We start from the raw sequence: 14,516 nt of genomic DNA, 5'->3' as shown, positions 1-14,516 counted from the left end.
AGAGGGGCAAATGGTAGGATTCCTCCCCTATTACTCATTTGTTAGTGTTCTGGACAGCCCAGTTTGTACCAACCCCATCAAGAAGCAGGCAGAACTGATCCAGGTGCTTCACAGGGCCCGCAGACCTAGACCATACAACCATCTCTTGCACTGCAAGCTCCTTGGAGACAGATCCTCATCCTCATTGGGACAAAATTGGGAGGACAAGCCACTGTGACATGAACACAGCAGGGCAATCGCTGCACGACAAAGCCACATCTGGAACTGAGTGGCTACAGTAAATAGATGGGGATCCCTTCTTTACACCTGCCCTGCCAGCAGCTGTAGGTAACAGTTGGTGCACTGCTGGGCCATGACCTAGAGAAGCTGCAAGCTACAGATTCCCTAGAAATGCTCCTTCTGGCCATCTCCAACCATCCCCACACCCTCAGACTAGCACTGAAATACAACTATGACACTACTTGTCCTCAGACCATTCCAAGACTGCAGCCGTGCCAGTGAGAGGCTTGCCATGCCATGCCCTGGCCCTGCTCTGAATGAAGACTTTCCACCTTACACCAAGTGCCAAAGCTTCAGACTGCTCCTCCTGCCATCGGCCCAACATTGGAACCCTACCCCTGTGTGGGCCTAAGACCTACTCCTGCAGCTCAGAAACACAGCAGGGCTAGCCTGAAAAGAGGGGGCCAGGCAGACAGGTGGTGACCAGTTCATTGCATCTCCAAGCAGCTTCCTTCTGGGGTCTGGCAGAGTAGTAAAGCTGTCCTACTGTAGCAGGATCCCTCAGAGAGGGCAGCTCTCACCACCTGCCCCTCTAATGCAGCTAGGCCAGCAGCAGTGAACTGGTCCAGGCTCTTCACTGCTAGGTCCATTGGAAATGATTGGCTTGAGTGCTACAGATACACCACAGTGAGCATGAAAATAGGGAAGACCCATCTCTGCCACCGGTGGAGCTGGGTGGGCACTAGGTGTACCTCTCAACCCTGTCCATCGTCTTTGCCATTAGTGAACCAGCAGCAGGCAAATGAGACTGCTGCACTTTGCCCCTTTCAATCAGGCCTGGAGTGAAGAAGTGCCATTTTATACTCAGTGGATTCTGCTCTCTGCACAAAGCCTGGATCCCCTCCCAGGTGCCCTGGTTCAAATGCATGCAGTTACCCACTGTGGAATGCCCTGCAGGGTCATGCTCTCTGGTGAGGAGTCACGTAAACGTAGCTCAGAAGAGGGTCCGAGGTGCTTTATCAAATGACGAAACAGTTGTAAAAACTATTAGAGTCCAACACATTGCTCCTACCACTACCTTCTGGTTTCCTGCAACACCATTGACCATTGTACTTACTGCTACCTAACAGCCTGCTTGTGTCTGTAACTTGCTTATAACACCCATGAATCATTGATCAACCCTGTATAAACTATTGATAAACATACCAGTAACATGGAGCAACCCAGCACAGACACTGTGGCAGAGTGCCTGACAGAGCTCACTTCTACCCTCCCACTGAGCCAGGCTCTTAAAACATTGCTTGTTATGGGCCAGTGAATATCTACCCTGGAAACCTGGCCCTTCCCCATCAACAGCTGAAGCTCAGGAGACTGTGACTGGATTTCAACCATTCCAGGCCACTATGAGATGCAATGTGGACCTGTGGACCACACCACCTCCCTGGTAGAAATCCCCAAAGCAGCTCTTGACATGGGCTGCCACTGGCACAGGTATCAGTCTCCCAAGCTAAAGTCATTCCATGCATTTGTCCCAGGAAGCAGTCATACTGGATAGGAGGCAGCAAAGTCATCTGAGGTGCACAGCTCCCCCCAGTCAGAGTTTGGCTGAGGTGGCCATCATAGGTGAGCAAGTACGTTGCAGGCACTGACAGCCAGCCATGGCCGCCCACAGCTCAGCATCAGCATCGTTAACGTTAATCAGCTAAGTGCTGACAGTGGTTCTGCCCGTGAGGCTGGGACTCTGCTCAAATCCTTAAATGACCCACGGCTAGTTGCATGGCCAGCAAACACTCTATGTACTATGGCTCTTCAAAACCTGAATGTGATGTGCTGGAAACATGCAAGGGGAGATCTTAAAACAGGGCTCAGTCTCCCTCTTTCCTATCAGGGAAAGGTCAGGAGAATGAGGGGATTGAGATGGTGACTCAGGCTGGGGGAGGGAATTCCAGGCAGTTCCTGAGTCTTGGTTCAGGCCAGGATCTTGGAGCATGAGCACTTGTACAAGTCAACAGGCTTGCCAGCCCTCTGTCGAGGGAAGAACCCAAGTGCCTGCATGATATATCATCACTGCATTTTGGCCAAAAGGTTCTTTCAAACCATGTTTCCTTAGAAACTGTCAAGAAGTGGTGCCATTACCATTCTCTAGGTCTGCACTGAATGCATAGGTACTTTGTTTCCCAGCTCTCCAGAGTTATTTCTCAATGTCTTCTTATTCAGGAAAGAAGGCAAACAACACAGGCAGCCAGACCTAGCATCATGAGTGCACAAAACAGGACAGCATCACACAGACATGGACACAGCACAATTTCTATCACCTCTTGAAAGGAGTTATCAAATGTCTAGCTGAAGAGGAACATCAAGGCCAGCAAGCCTCAGGCTGAGCCCAACATGGTGGGACTTAAAATGTACGTAAAGGTGGCTGGATTATCAGAAATGACCTGGATTTCAAAAAAGATTTTAATCCAGCTGCTCCTTAGAGGTTGCTGAGGAAAACTGTTGGGCAGAGGTGAACAGCAAATTCTTATTTTGCCTCAGAGTGGCTGTGACAGGAAGGCAAGAGCCTGCAGTGCAAAGCAGAGTGGCTCTGGGCTGGCTGCTCTCATCTATTCATTCTCAGTGTGGAAGAAGCTGACAGCAAGTGGGTGAGGGACACTGACAACACCTGGTTGCTTTGGGCCTTTCTCCCATTCCTTCCAGAGCCTGTGGGAGCAGGACTGGGTGCTGTGTAAGCTTTCCAGCTCACTTGCTTCTGTTGCGGTCAATTAAACAGGAAAATAGTAGCAAATACCCAACCAAACTCTGCAATTATACAGTTAGGCAAAGGGCTGGGGAGATTTTGCAAAGAGATTAAACTGATGCATTATGAGCACCCAGATAAAAGATGTCTGTGAAAAATCAATGACAAGCATTAAGGAAGAGAAAAAAATTTAGTTAAACTAACTGGAAATAAGTTCCCATTCACACCTTTTCTGGAAAACATCCATATTCGAGTTGCAATGGGCATTGTGGGACCATTCTAGGGGCAGAAAGAGCCAGTAAAATGAAGAATATCTGCATACGAGTTATTTTCAATAAAACTAGTTTGTTTTTAAGAGACACGTTAGCAGGCTGCACATCAGCAGCAAGTAAAAGGAGCCTGATGGAGAGGGGACAGTGCAGGGTGTTTTTCAGCTGCTGGGAGCTGGAGCATTGCACAGCAGACAGGGCACAGGGGCTGTTCCACAGCTTGTTGGGGCTTTGTGCCTGCCTGGTCTGCTTTGGGCTTCAAGGCTGCTTTTACACCTGGAAACAGCAGCTGTGCTGATTATAGATGAATGGAAGAAGAGTCAGCTGCACAGATGGTGCAGCAGAGGAGAATGGAGAAGCAGAATAAGGTGACGTGGTACCCTGGAGATAGGGTGGCAGGCACCTCTGCTTACCTCAGGGCCCTGCCACTCAATTCCCCAGTGCCACCACCTTACAAAGAACAGAAGGCAGCTAGGGGGAGACCTGGTTTTAAAGCAACTGACGGACTGAGGTGGGAGTTTGAGTTGTCAGTGAGTAATTATCAGGGATCCTGGTTTTCTCTGATAAAAAATATCCCCAACTTTCAGATTAAAAAAAGCAATCAATTAAAATGAAACATCACTGTCTGTCTATCTGTCTGTCATGGTGTTTCATTTTAACCATGGAAAAAAAATGTGGATTTTGGGCTACTTTTTTAAATCTGAAAATTGGGGATTTTTTTTTTTTTTAAATCAGAGAAAACCAGGATCTCTGGTAATTATAGATGGGGTTGGAGGGGCAGAAGGGGTGGGGGTTGTCACTTTTTTTCCCCCAAGTTTACTACCATGGCAACCTTTCAGGATCTTGGAGCCTTTATCTGTCACATGCTCCACTCAAACAAAGCTGATTAATGACCCGTGTTGTGCTCACACTTCTTTCAGAGGCCCCATTCAAATGACCTTTCCTGTTTTCAGCACATTTCAAGCACATTTGTGTACCCAGCTGGATGGTAACACTGAGCTCCTGGCAGAGGCTCCCCTTCCCAGAGCCCAGCCCCCTCCACAGAGTCTGGCCTTTAACCACTGGGTTACACTAGAAACTGAACATACCAGGTTTATTTGGAGGGAGTCAATGGAGTTGGCTAACTCTGTTACCCCACCTGGTCACTGCATGGAGGTCTTGCACCCCAGTAATTACTGCACTGGAAGTGAAAGTGGTGGAAAAGAAACAGTCCTGTTCAGAAAGGCGCTTGGACAGGCCAGAGCAGTATGGGGAACATAACGCAGCTTATGTGGAGACTGGGTTTGGTGACCAACAGCCTCCACAGTTTTAAGCCAGGCAGCTGAAACAATCTTGCCATGTATAACTGACTTGTGCAAGTCAGCTGTACAACAGCATGCACTGGGCTAGGAGTCAGGTACAGAAACGTAGAGCAAGCACTATCGGGGCCAGGCATGGCCATGACCACACCAGCACGGCAGCATCCTAGTCCTTCAGGGATACTGGCATGGCCCATACGCTCAATAGCAACATCCCCATCTTGGGACCACAGTGCTGGTGCTTCACTCTATCTTTCTGAAACCTGCCCCAGGGGAGACCTGCAGCTTTGGTGTCTACAGGCTTAGAATGACTGGGAAACAGACAGTGCCCAGACTGGGAAGTGAGTGGCCCGTCACGTGTTCATCCTTTCCTGCTGTAAGCCAACCTTAGGAAGGCTGTCATGTCATCAGGAGGGGGAAATTGCTCTACAGGCAGCTTGACAGTGGACTCTACAGCTGTAACAGCCAGCCCTGCAACACAGGCCAGCAGGGCCTCAACCTCTTGCTTGGGGCAGATGCTGAAAGAGAGAGGTGAAGCCCCCACAGCAAGGTGGGAAAAGCACAGCCCTCCTGCCTGGCAGCCAGAATCCCCAGCTGGTTCTGGACAAATGTGAACCACCCCTGTGAGACAGGGTGACCTGCCTCAGGTCCCCTATGTCTCCCCAGCCATTCTCCCACCCAGGGAAAGAATTCTGGTTGCTACATGCATTGCTCAGTTGTAGTCTTCCCACCACACTACACATCTTATTGGGCCTTCTCATTCTCTGCCTTTTGGGTGAATGCTGCTGACCCAGATGAGCACATACCACTATCTGCTGGCATCACCATTGTCACCCGTCTTGTCTTCTTGTGCCCAGACTCCTGTTGGTTTTGTAAATGGGAAGATCTCTCTTATGTTCCCAAAACTGTACTGACTCCGTGTACAGGAAAATACCCGGCATTATCTTCCCCTCTTGTGGGATTCCCACCCCCTTTTCATTAGTCCCATGGCACCCATCAATCACTTTATGAGAGAAGCAGCACTGAAGTGCTCCATCTCTCCTTCCAATGCTCCAGCCTGTTCACTAACCTGGTCCCTGGAGAAGGCTGTAAAGACAGTCAGGAAGCCCTTTTTCACCAGCTCCTCCCATTCAGCCTGGCAGTAGAAGTCCTTGGATTTCTGGCGGCAGCCAAAAAATAAACAGTTCCCTGCCAAGAAATAAGGAGCGTGTTGGAGGGAACCCAACTCTCCAAGGGAAGTGCTCTGAGACAGGCACCCACGGAATGCACTTGGGCCAGGCCTGCAGGTGAAGGGACTGCCTCAAAGACACTCCTTGAAAGCAACCATAGACAAGGCAGTGCCTCACAGGTATCTAGCCAGGAACTAGGAGTAGTATGAACTGGAGCAGGTGACAGGCACCTTCATCTTTAACTCAGAGGCAGCCTGTGGTGACAACTGGTTCCAACCTGCTATACCCACACTCTAGCCAGGTGCCCTGGCCCCTAAACACAGTAGTGCCTGCCAGGTCCTGCAGACTCCATGGACAGCCTTTGACAAGTTCATGTGCCAAGCTGACCCATATTTTGGCCAGCCCTGCTTTCTGCTAAGGTGCAGTGGGTAAGAGATAAGAGAAATGCCATTCCCTGAAAGTGGCATCTGCCTGCCACACTAACAAGGTAGATGGCCCCAGGAAGGATGACTGGCTCCTGGGAGTCTAATAGCCTCTCACTGGCAGCCTTCAGCTGTTTGCATCAGAACTGGAGCTGGGTTTTTGCAGGATATGCCAAGGCCACAATCACCCACAGCCAGGAAACTGCAAGCAAGTCCCAAGCCTTGGACAATGGCCCAGATGAGGCAGAGGTGGGAGCAGAGCCATTGCTCCCTTTGAGAGAGAGCATAGGCTTGTGCATGGTAGCTGTGCTAGATCAGGAGCCCTGAGACCTGTACGTATGAGCAACTTAAGCAGGTAGACTGCCTCAGCCCTCCCAGAAGGGACAGCCTACTCCCCAGGGTCAGCCTGTTCTTGGCCTCTCTGCTGAAACTCCCCTGGGAGCACCATCAGGCCAGAAAGGGGGATGAGACTCCAACTTGATCCAGAGAGGTGGCACAGAAAGAGCCCCTCTGCACAGCTGGATTGGAAATAATGGCCAAAAGGTGTTAACCCAGGCCATGAGGTGCCAACTCAGACCCTAATTCACCTCTCTGTGCCCCCATTTCCAACTCTGGAGGACCTGCCCCTCATGCCTTTCAATCAAATCAATCCAAATGCCAAAGATATACCCTGTGGGTGTGCACATCCCGCTTTGAAGAGCCGAAACATCAAAGATTTGCCCCCCATAACCCAAGGGGCCCAGATGACAGAATTTCCTGGTTCTCCCAGCTCCTCCCACAAACTAAAGATTCTGCCCCCGCCTCCCGTGATACTCACCTGACAGGACCTGACCTCTAGAATCCCTCACCCTTGAGCCCTGGCTTAGGGTGAAGCTGCTGTTCAGCAGAGTGGCTGGGAAGGCTTGTATAGGCCAAGGTTTCTCTGTGCCCTGTTTCTCTTCAGCTCTTTGCAATCTCACCTCCACCCAGCCACACTTTTTCCTCCACAATGGACACGCAATCATGCCCATATTCTCTGCAGGATTATTCCCAACTGAGGACCTCACCTTTCCTGCCCTGAGCAACACGCTCCTGGACAGCTGCTCTGAAAGGTGCCACTCCTGTGCCAGGGCCAATCATGATCACGGGGGTATCTGGCTTGGCAGGGAACTTCATTCCTCCTTTCTTTACCCAGAGAGGCACCCAGACATCACCTGCAAAAGGAACAGATCAACAGGTCATGCCTTGACTACCACAGATCTTGGAATTAGAACTGGAACTGGAGCATAAGCACAGCAGATGTTCGCTCCCCCACCCCATGTCTGGTTCTGGGGCTGCTCAACCTGGTTCCAGCCAACCAATACCCATGATAGATATAAGAGAACTACCTAATGGTAAAACACCCCTTGCCCATGGAGGGCTGCCCTGAAAGCAGGATCCACATGGTAGAACAGACTTGACTTGAACACTGGTTGTGGGAGGTGAGGGGGGTTGGGTTATAAAGGTCTTTATCTGAAGGAATTGCTGGAGACCGGTACCCCCAACTGTGGTGGTACGGATAGCAGGACTCACCTAGACTGCAAGCTGGGTGGGAAAGGCCCCAGCCAGGTACTGAAACCATGCCCAATCCTACTTAGCTTGTAAAGAGCGTTGCGACCACAGCCTATAAAGTACATACGGAACCACACTTCACTCTAACAGTCACCCAGATCACCATCTCTTCTGTAGGAGGCCATGCTGTGGGGGTCTCTTTAGATGGATGAAGTGGGTACACTTAGAAGTATTCTCCTGCCCAGCATTAGTGCCATGAGGGGCTGGGACTACACTGCTGGCCCTCAAAACACTGAGGGAGGTGCTCAGGAAACTGGAAGCAGCCTATTGTGGCACAAAGCAGGCAGCTAGGGATGGTTTTGGCAGCTGGACTGAGGAAGAAAGGTTCCAAAGCAGGAGATGGCTCGGGTCCTTAGGGTACGGGCTGGATGTGCAGCAGCTGGGGCTGGCAGCTGAGAAAGGGGCTGTATGTCATGGGGTAGCAAGGCACTTCTAGCTGGGAAGTTCAGACTGATGACAGACCCCCAGGCCTGCCTCTTGCCAACTAATATGCACATGTTCCATCCAGGCTCCTGCTAACCAATATGGCTTGGAGGCCCAAACTGAGGTCCAATGTAATCAGGTACCATGCTGAGGCCTGAGGGATGCCAGCCAGGTGGAGCACAGGCCCCGTCGTGGCTTGCTAAGGCGTGTCTTGTACTGCACCACAGCCATGAGAATCTGGATCCTGTTGGGGTGAGCCTGTGGAGAAAGGTTTCAGATGAGGTGGAGTTCAAATGTAGAATTCCCTGGGCTATGGCTGTGGGCTAGGGAAGCCAGCAGACCCTTCCCTGTTCATGTGGTGAAAGGAATGGGCAAAGAAGTGAGTCCCCTCCATGCAGCCCTGCACAGCAGGCAGCAGGAGATCCTCTGGCCAGAGGGCATTGCATATCTCTCTCAGCCAGAGCCGAGCGGAAACCAGAGGGGACAAAGGGTGGGCTGGAATGTATAAACAGAGGTCCCATGGACTAATGTGAAGCAGCAGGAGACAAGGTACCAGGGTGGATAGGATGCTGGTCTGCAGGAGTGGACTCACAGCCTGCTCAGGGGAGTAGTTCCTCTAGCTACCTGCATGCCCAGGCTCTTTTTTACCTGAAGCTGCCTCTTTGACCCCCTCAGTTGGGGGGGCAAGGGGCAGGGGAGGGAATATGGTGCTGGCCAACTGTCAGCACTCCCAGGGACAGGAGAAGCCCTCCCTGAATAGCTGAAAGGGGGAAGAGATAGTCAAACCCCAGAAACCTGAACCTTAAAAGACTGGGAAAAATCCTAACAGCCCTTGGGCATCTTCGCTAGCTAGCAAACCTCCTCCAGGGCTGGGGCTTCAATGCCATCTACTGGTCACAAAGGGAAGTGGTTTCCCCACCTTTACACTAACTATCCCTGTTTCTACCACTGCCACAGACATGTGCAGGGTACCATGGTCCCCCAACTGCATAATAGAGAAACCAGGCCCATCCCTATCCCAGAGCATGACACCCCACTGCTCACAGGGACCAGTTAAACTTCATGGCCTAAACCTCTTGCTATATCCAGTGTCAAAGTCCCATGATTTAAAGGGAAGCAGGAGCGGGAGTGACCTAGCTAGGATGCAGATATCAAAACCTACAGCACTAACCATGTTACTGTCTCCAAGACAAGTAGTGGAGCCCTAGACATGGTCTAGACAGCCACAAGGTAAAGAAGTAGCCTGCTCTCATCTACATGCCACGCTGGGTTTCTGAGAGAAGAGCTGCCTGAGCCAGGGAACCTACGCCATGAGCTTTAGCAACAGTGATGTCAACTCAGTGTGCCTCACACGAGAGCAGGAGGGTCTGGGATGCTTACCAACAAGGAGGAGGCAATGGAAAAGGCCCGGGGCCTGATCCGAGGGATGAGGTCCAGCAGGTATGCGGGTGGGATGACACAGGTGGTATGAGGGAAATCCCACAGGGCCTGGGAACAACAGAAGCATAAGAGAAGGCAGTTCCCATGGAGAGAGTCTTTGCCTTGGGAGGTCCCCATGGAGAAGAAATCCTCAAGCCTAGCAGGCACTGCCCTTTGTTCTGCTGTTGAATGCTGGCTCCCACCCACACTACTCAGCAGGAGAGCACCTTAGAGCACAGCAGTCTGTGAGGTGGAGGGGGCCTGTGCTGTACAGAGCTCTATAGGCAGCAGGACAGGCTTGCATCACCTGGCCGTATTTCAGGCAGTGAGACAAGCAAACCTGCTGGCAGCGGCTAGTGCAGCTTGGCCAGTTTCCCACAACATCAATACTTTAAAAAAAAAGAATCCGAGAAGCGCCGTGTACAAAGCTGTGTGAGGGGTGTGGTAACAGGGCAAATTAACTCCTGGAGCAAGGAAACATTCCAGTTAAGGTCACCTGGGTGACTTTACTTGGTCCCCTTGAAAGGGAGCACTACAAGACAGATCTTTAAACACCTGATCACACACATTTCCATGCTTTTCTTGCTTTGACACCGGGTAGTTAGTGAAGCTGGGATTCCTGGTTCCTTCGCCCCTGGTAAAGTAGAGGATAGGGCTGGAAGTGTGTACCAGGGAGAAGAGGCTGAACGATCAGGTATGGGAGAGAGAGCAAACACACCTGCAGTAAATGGCAATGGCAGGGCCTGCTCCCTCCATCACTTTAGGGCAGAGATTGGCAACCTCTGGAGAGGGAAACTGGTTACATGAGGAAGTGTGTACACTAGGGCCTTAAAGGTGCCACATTCTCAAGCTGCCAGCTGCCACCCCAGCCTTCTCTGCTCTGTGCCAAGGGCTGGGCACTTGTACCCCTTTGCAGCTCCATTCACCCCCATTGTCAAATTAACCGTTCTCCATTGGCACTGGTTATACTTTTTGGTGACACTCAGCACATACTGTGTTAGTGAGGGAGCAAGGAAAGCTATCCCTCAGCAATGAGCAGGGCAGCTGGGGCACTGCAGAGGAGACAGATGGCCTGGTCTGCCATTCGAGAAGATTCTAATCCATTCTAGAGGAGCCACCACAAAGTTTCCTTGTGCTTTTTCCTACATTGTAGCTCCACCAAGAAGAGCCCAGCTAGCTTTACTGCATCCCCATAATAAACAGCCTTCATCTCAAAGAGCTGCAAGGGGCTCTACACTTTGCTTACTCACTGGGGTGGGGGACTCCAGAGGCACATAAGGGGCTCCCTTTTCAGCAAAATATAATGCTGCTGTTCATCCCAGGGGAAGGCACCAGAGCAGAACACAAGGCCCAGATCTGCTGTGCAGCAGCAAGTAAAAGTCATGGCACAAAGCAATAATTCAGAGACAGTAAGGCCAGAAGGAGCTAGTACAATCAATCTGATCCAACAAGCCTCAACTTGGCCCATCTCTCATGGCTGAGCAAGAGCACTTATTTTAGAATGAGAGTTTTTCAGTTTTGACTGAACTATTCCAAGGGATGGACAGTCCTCTGCACCTATACATAAACTGTTCCCAGGGACAACGGCTCTCATTGTAGAAGTATCTATGACTTCGGACTGGGCTTGATGGCCCCAGAAGCCCCACAACTTACTTACTCAGACTTGCTTCCAATCTGAGTTGCTTTAGCTTCACTGAGCAGATAAGGGCAAACAGAGGCAAAAGCTCAAAGACAAACCCCAGAAAAACCTACTGAGTAGGTCTCCCAGCCCCCATTACTTACTCAGCTGCCCTACCTCGAGGGTAGTCCTGCGAGGCCGGTTGCAGTAACTGTACAGCTCCTCCTGACCTTGCGCAGAGCTAAATTCCTGCAGCTTTTCCTGCTCCAATTCATCTGGTGACAAATAGGACAAAAGCTCGAAGAAGGAGCGACGAGGGACACAAGAAATATCCAGGTAATGGGTGACCAGATGCCGGATGGTGCAGGGCTGGGGTAAGTGGGCAGGAAGGGCCATGTCTGCAAGGCAAAATACAAATATCAAAGAAAGCCCTGGGGGTTGGCATTGACCTAAGTGAGGGGCAAGATGCCCAGGCTGCACAGCAGCCCTTTGTTTGCTGAAAGAGCTCTCCCTCCCAGCCCACCCCATACTGGTCTTAGGCTTTGCTTCAGTCTGACTGGAGCAGGAAATGCTTTGAAACAAGCATAGGGCTGGTGAGGCTCCATATGGAAGCAGAGGCACTGTTTTACTGCCCTGTCACAGAAGGCAGCTTTGCTCACATGCCATTCATATGGGCAATCCCATTCAGGCTCCCATAGAAGCTCCCCTAACCTCCAAAGTCTTGCTTTCTCCCTTATACGCCCATAAAACCCCTACTGCCCTCCCCTCCTGCCCTCCCAGGCCAGGCGGTAGATTCCACTCCTTCCCGCTCTCCAAGAACAGCCCTGAGTGTGTCTGGCTTCCTTGGAACCTGATTGGCTTGGGGGAGGAAAATCAGGAGTGTGATGGTTCAACTTAAATGAAAGTCAGACCCACCTTGGTCTCACCACCTTCCTCTCCCCTTTAGGAATTCCACAGAACACACCACTTCTTTGACCTCACCAGCCCTCCTGGCTGAGGCAAGAACTACTAGATGGATGCTTTAAAGGCATGACTGTGCAACAAGCACTTTAACAGGAAGCTCCAGAGGGCATAGCACCTAGGGACAGGGAAGTACCCAAACAGCATAAAAACTGTAGAGCAGGTGAAATATCCAGAGTTCAAGCACACTTATAAGGAGGATCAACGGCTCCTTCCAGAGCCAAATACCTTAAGTTCAGAGCTGGTTTCAATTAAACCATAAACTGCTAAGGAACCACTTATGGGAGGTGTGTGAGGTAGTACCCCCTCTGCAGATCGTGTGGGAGTGCACCTCTGGAGATTACAGAAACCGGGACAGTGACATAAATATGCACATAGTGTTCGGTGGTGGTGGTGGAATGGAAATGGAGTCTGGCATGGGCACAGTAACATAGAATCTAGGTGTGAGGTCAGCTCTTGCTGCTGTAACAGGGTTTTCCCTGAGGGTGGGCATTAGAGATACAACTATCTGACACCTGCCTCAAGGAAAGTCTGGCTTTGCCAGTCAGTAACCTGCAAGACCTCAGTGGGGTGGGAGCAAGAGCTGATATGCTGTAAAACACACTTAGTCTGGAGCAGGTTGAGGACTATGAATAGAGTGCTGGAGATCTCTTAGGAATACTCCTTTAAGTCCATCTCAAGCCAGTTGTCCAAGTAAGGGCAGATGTGTTCTCCATCATCTCAGATGGGCTGCCACTGCCAAGCACTTCCTGAATTCTCTTGGGGATGAAACCAAATCAAAAGGGAGCACTCATATAGGTAGTGACTGATAGGCCTGGGTGAAGCAGCTAGTATTTGCTTCGGGTTCAGATTCGGTTGATTCAGGCGACAGTGATTTGATTCGACAATTTGAATCACTGTCCCAATTCGATTTGGCCAAATCCGATTTGGAGATTCGGCTACTGCCGAATCAGCTAGGCCAGGCCCATCCTCCACCTGCTCTCCCAGCCTGGCAATGGCTGCTTCGCCTGCCCCAGCTCCCGGCTGTTTGGAAAAAAAAAGCCCCAGATCACCGGGTACTGCCAAGCAGGGGGGTGATGCCTGCTGCCCCCCCCTGCACGGGGAGCTCTGCACGAGCCCCCTGACCCCCACCTCACTCCCCCAGCCCCACCACGGGTGCCCCACCCAGGCCAGCTCCAGCCCTTTATGAAAAAAAAAAAAACAACAAAAAATCCCCCAGACTCACCGCTCCTGCCGGCGGGGGGCAATCCCAGCTGCCCCCCACCACGTAGGTAGCCCCCAAAGCCCCAAGGCCATTGCAGGAGAGGCGAGTCCCAGGGCTTGTCTTGGCTTGTTTTTTTCTTAAAGGGCCAGAGCCCCGGTGAGTGGGGCACCCACAGGGGGGCTGTGGGAGCAGGGAGGGTTGGGGGGCTCATGGCAGAGCCCCCCATGCAGCATGGGGGGCTTTTTAAAGTACCGAGCTGTGGCGGGCGGGGGCAGTCATGGGGGGGGGGCGCTGGGGGAGTAGGCAGGGGTCGGGATGGCACTGGAGGAGCAGGGGGGGCTGGCACAGGTCCCCCCAGTGGTCCCCTCCCCCTGCCACCCCTGCCCCCCAGTAATTACCAGCTCTGAAGATTCAGAGAGCTTTGAATCGATTTGGACCTTCAAATTGGTCCCGATTTGATTTGGATTCAGAGATTTGGCCACTGAATTGGGCTGAATCTCCTCCAAATCGAATCACCACCCGAAGCGTCACACAGCCCTAGTGACTGAGCCTTGCTGGGAATTCAAGAGTCCTGAAGGTCAAGAGCTGCAAACCAACCCTGATCTCTAGAGACAAGGGTGTTGCCTAAGGTCACCTCCAGGGCAGGAGTCGGTAATGAATGTTGATAATATGTCAATAAAAGACACTTTATATCTCACATCAGAGAGTGCTTGTACTTGGCCTGGTAACTGCACATGGAGATGGAGTGATGCTGAGTAATAGGCTTCAACACCCAGGAGATGTAGCTTTCTGAGATCTTTATCCTCCATCGATTCTGATTATTTAGATTCTTCCTGTGCAGCAGATACCACAAAGGAGCCTGCAGCTGAGTGAAAGCAGTACTCGTATCACTTTAGAGGAATCTGATAGCTCTCAGCAGCTTAGCCTGGGGTCGAGAGTATAGAGATTGGGGTTTGCCACACATCCTTTGCAGGGTCTAGGATTCCTCTGTTGCTAGTGCTGGCAGTCTGCCCAGGTTGGAGGGGAGGATATCAAATGATGTATATGCCTTCTCCCATGTTGGGGAGAACCCAGTATTCAGGGTATCTGCATTCTTCCTTACAACTCCTGCAAGGGCTTGAAGCCACAGGGAATTAGCACAGGAGAAGGCATGACAGCTTTGTCAGCTGAGGAAGAAGGACCATCTCA

The 14,516-nt window shown here is 51.3% G+C and overlaps 1 protein-coding gene across 5 annotated transcripts in view; it reads right to left on the bottom strand.

Moving 5' to 3' along the window:
* NDOR1 (NADPH dependent diflavin oxidoreductase 1) overlaps nt 1–14,516 on the bottom strand; it is a 30,849-nt gene that overhangs the window by 2,369 nt on the left and 13,964 nt on the right. For 4 of the 5 annotated variants that reach the window (XM_014600151.3, XM_014600152.3, XM_006269107.4 and 1 more), the window contains exons 9-13: nt 11,342–11,562; nt 9,508–9,615; nt 8,271–8,385; nt 7,161–7,307; nt 5,593–5,711 (exon numbers count right to left, since the gene is read on the bottom strand). In XM_014600151.3, the coding sequence (XP_014455637.1) occupies nt 5,593–5,711; nt 7,161–7,307; nt 8,271–8,385; nt 9,508–9,615; nt 11,342–11,562 (710 nt within the window). Of the gene's footprint in view, nt 1–5,592; nt 5,712–7,160; nt 7,308–8,270; nt 8,386–9,507; nt 9,616–11,328; nt 11,563–14,516 lie in introns of all 5 variants that reach the window. The other variant, XM_019475901.2, reaches the window with a different exon arrangement.

This window comes from Alligator mississippiensis, chromosome 12 (genome assembly GCF_030867095.1).
Source record: "Alligator mississippiensis isolate rAllMis1 chromosome 12, rAllMis1, whole genome shotgun sequence".
Taxonomy (NCBI): domain Eukaryota; kingdom Metazoa; phylum Chordata; order Crocodylia; family Alligatoridae; genus Alligator; species Alligator mississippiensis.
This window is presented reverse-complemented; position numbering and strand designations above follow the sequence as displayed.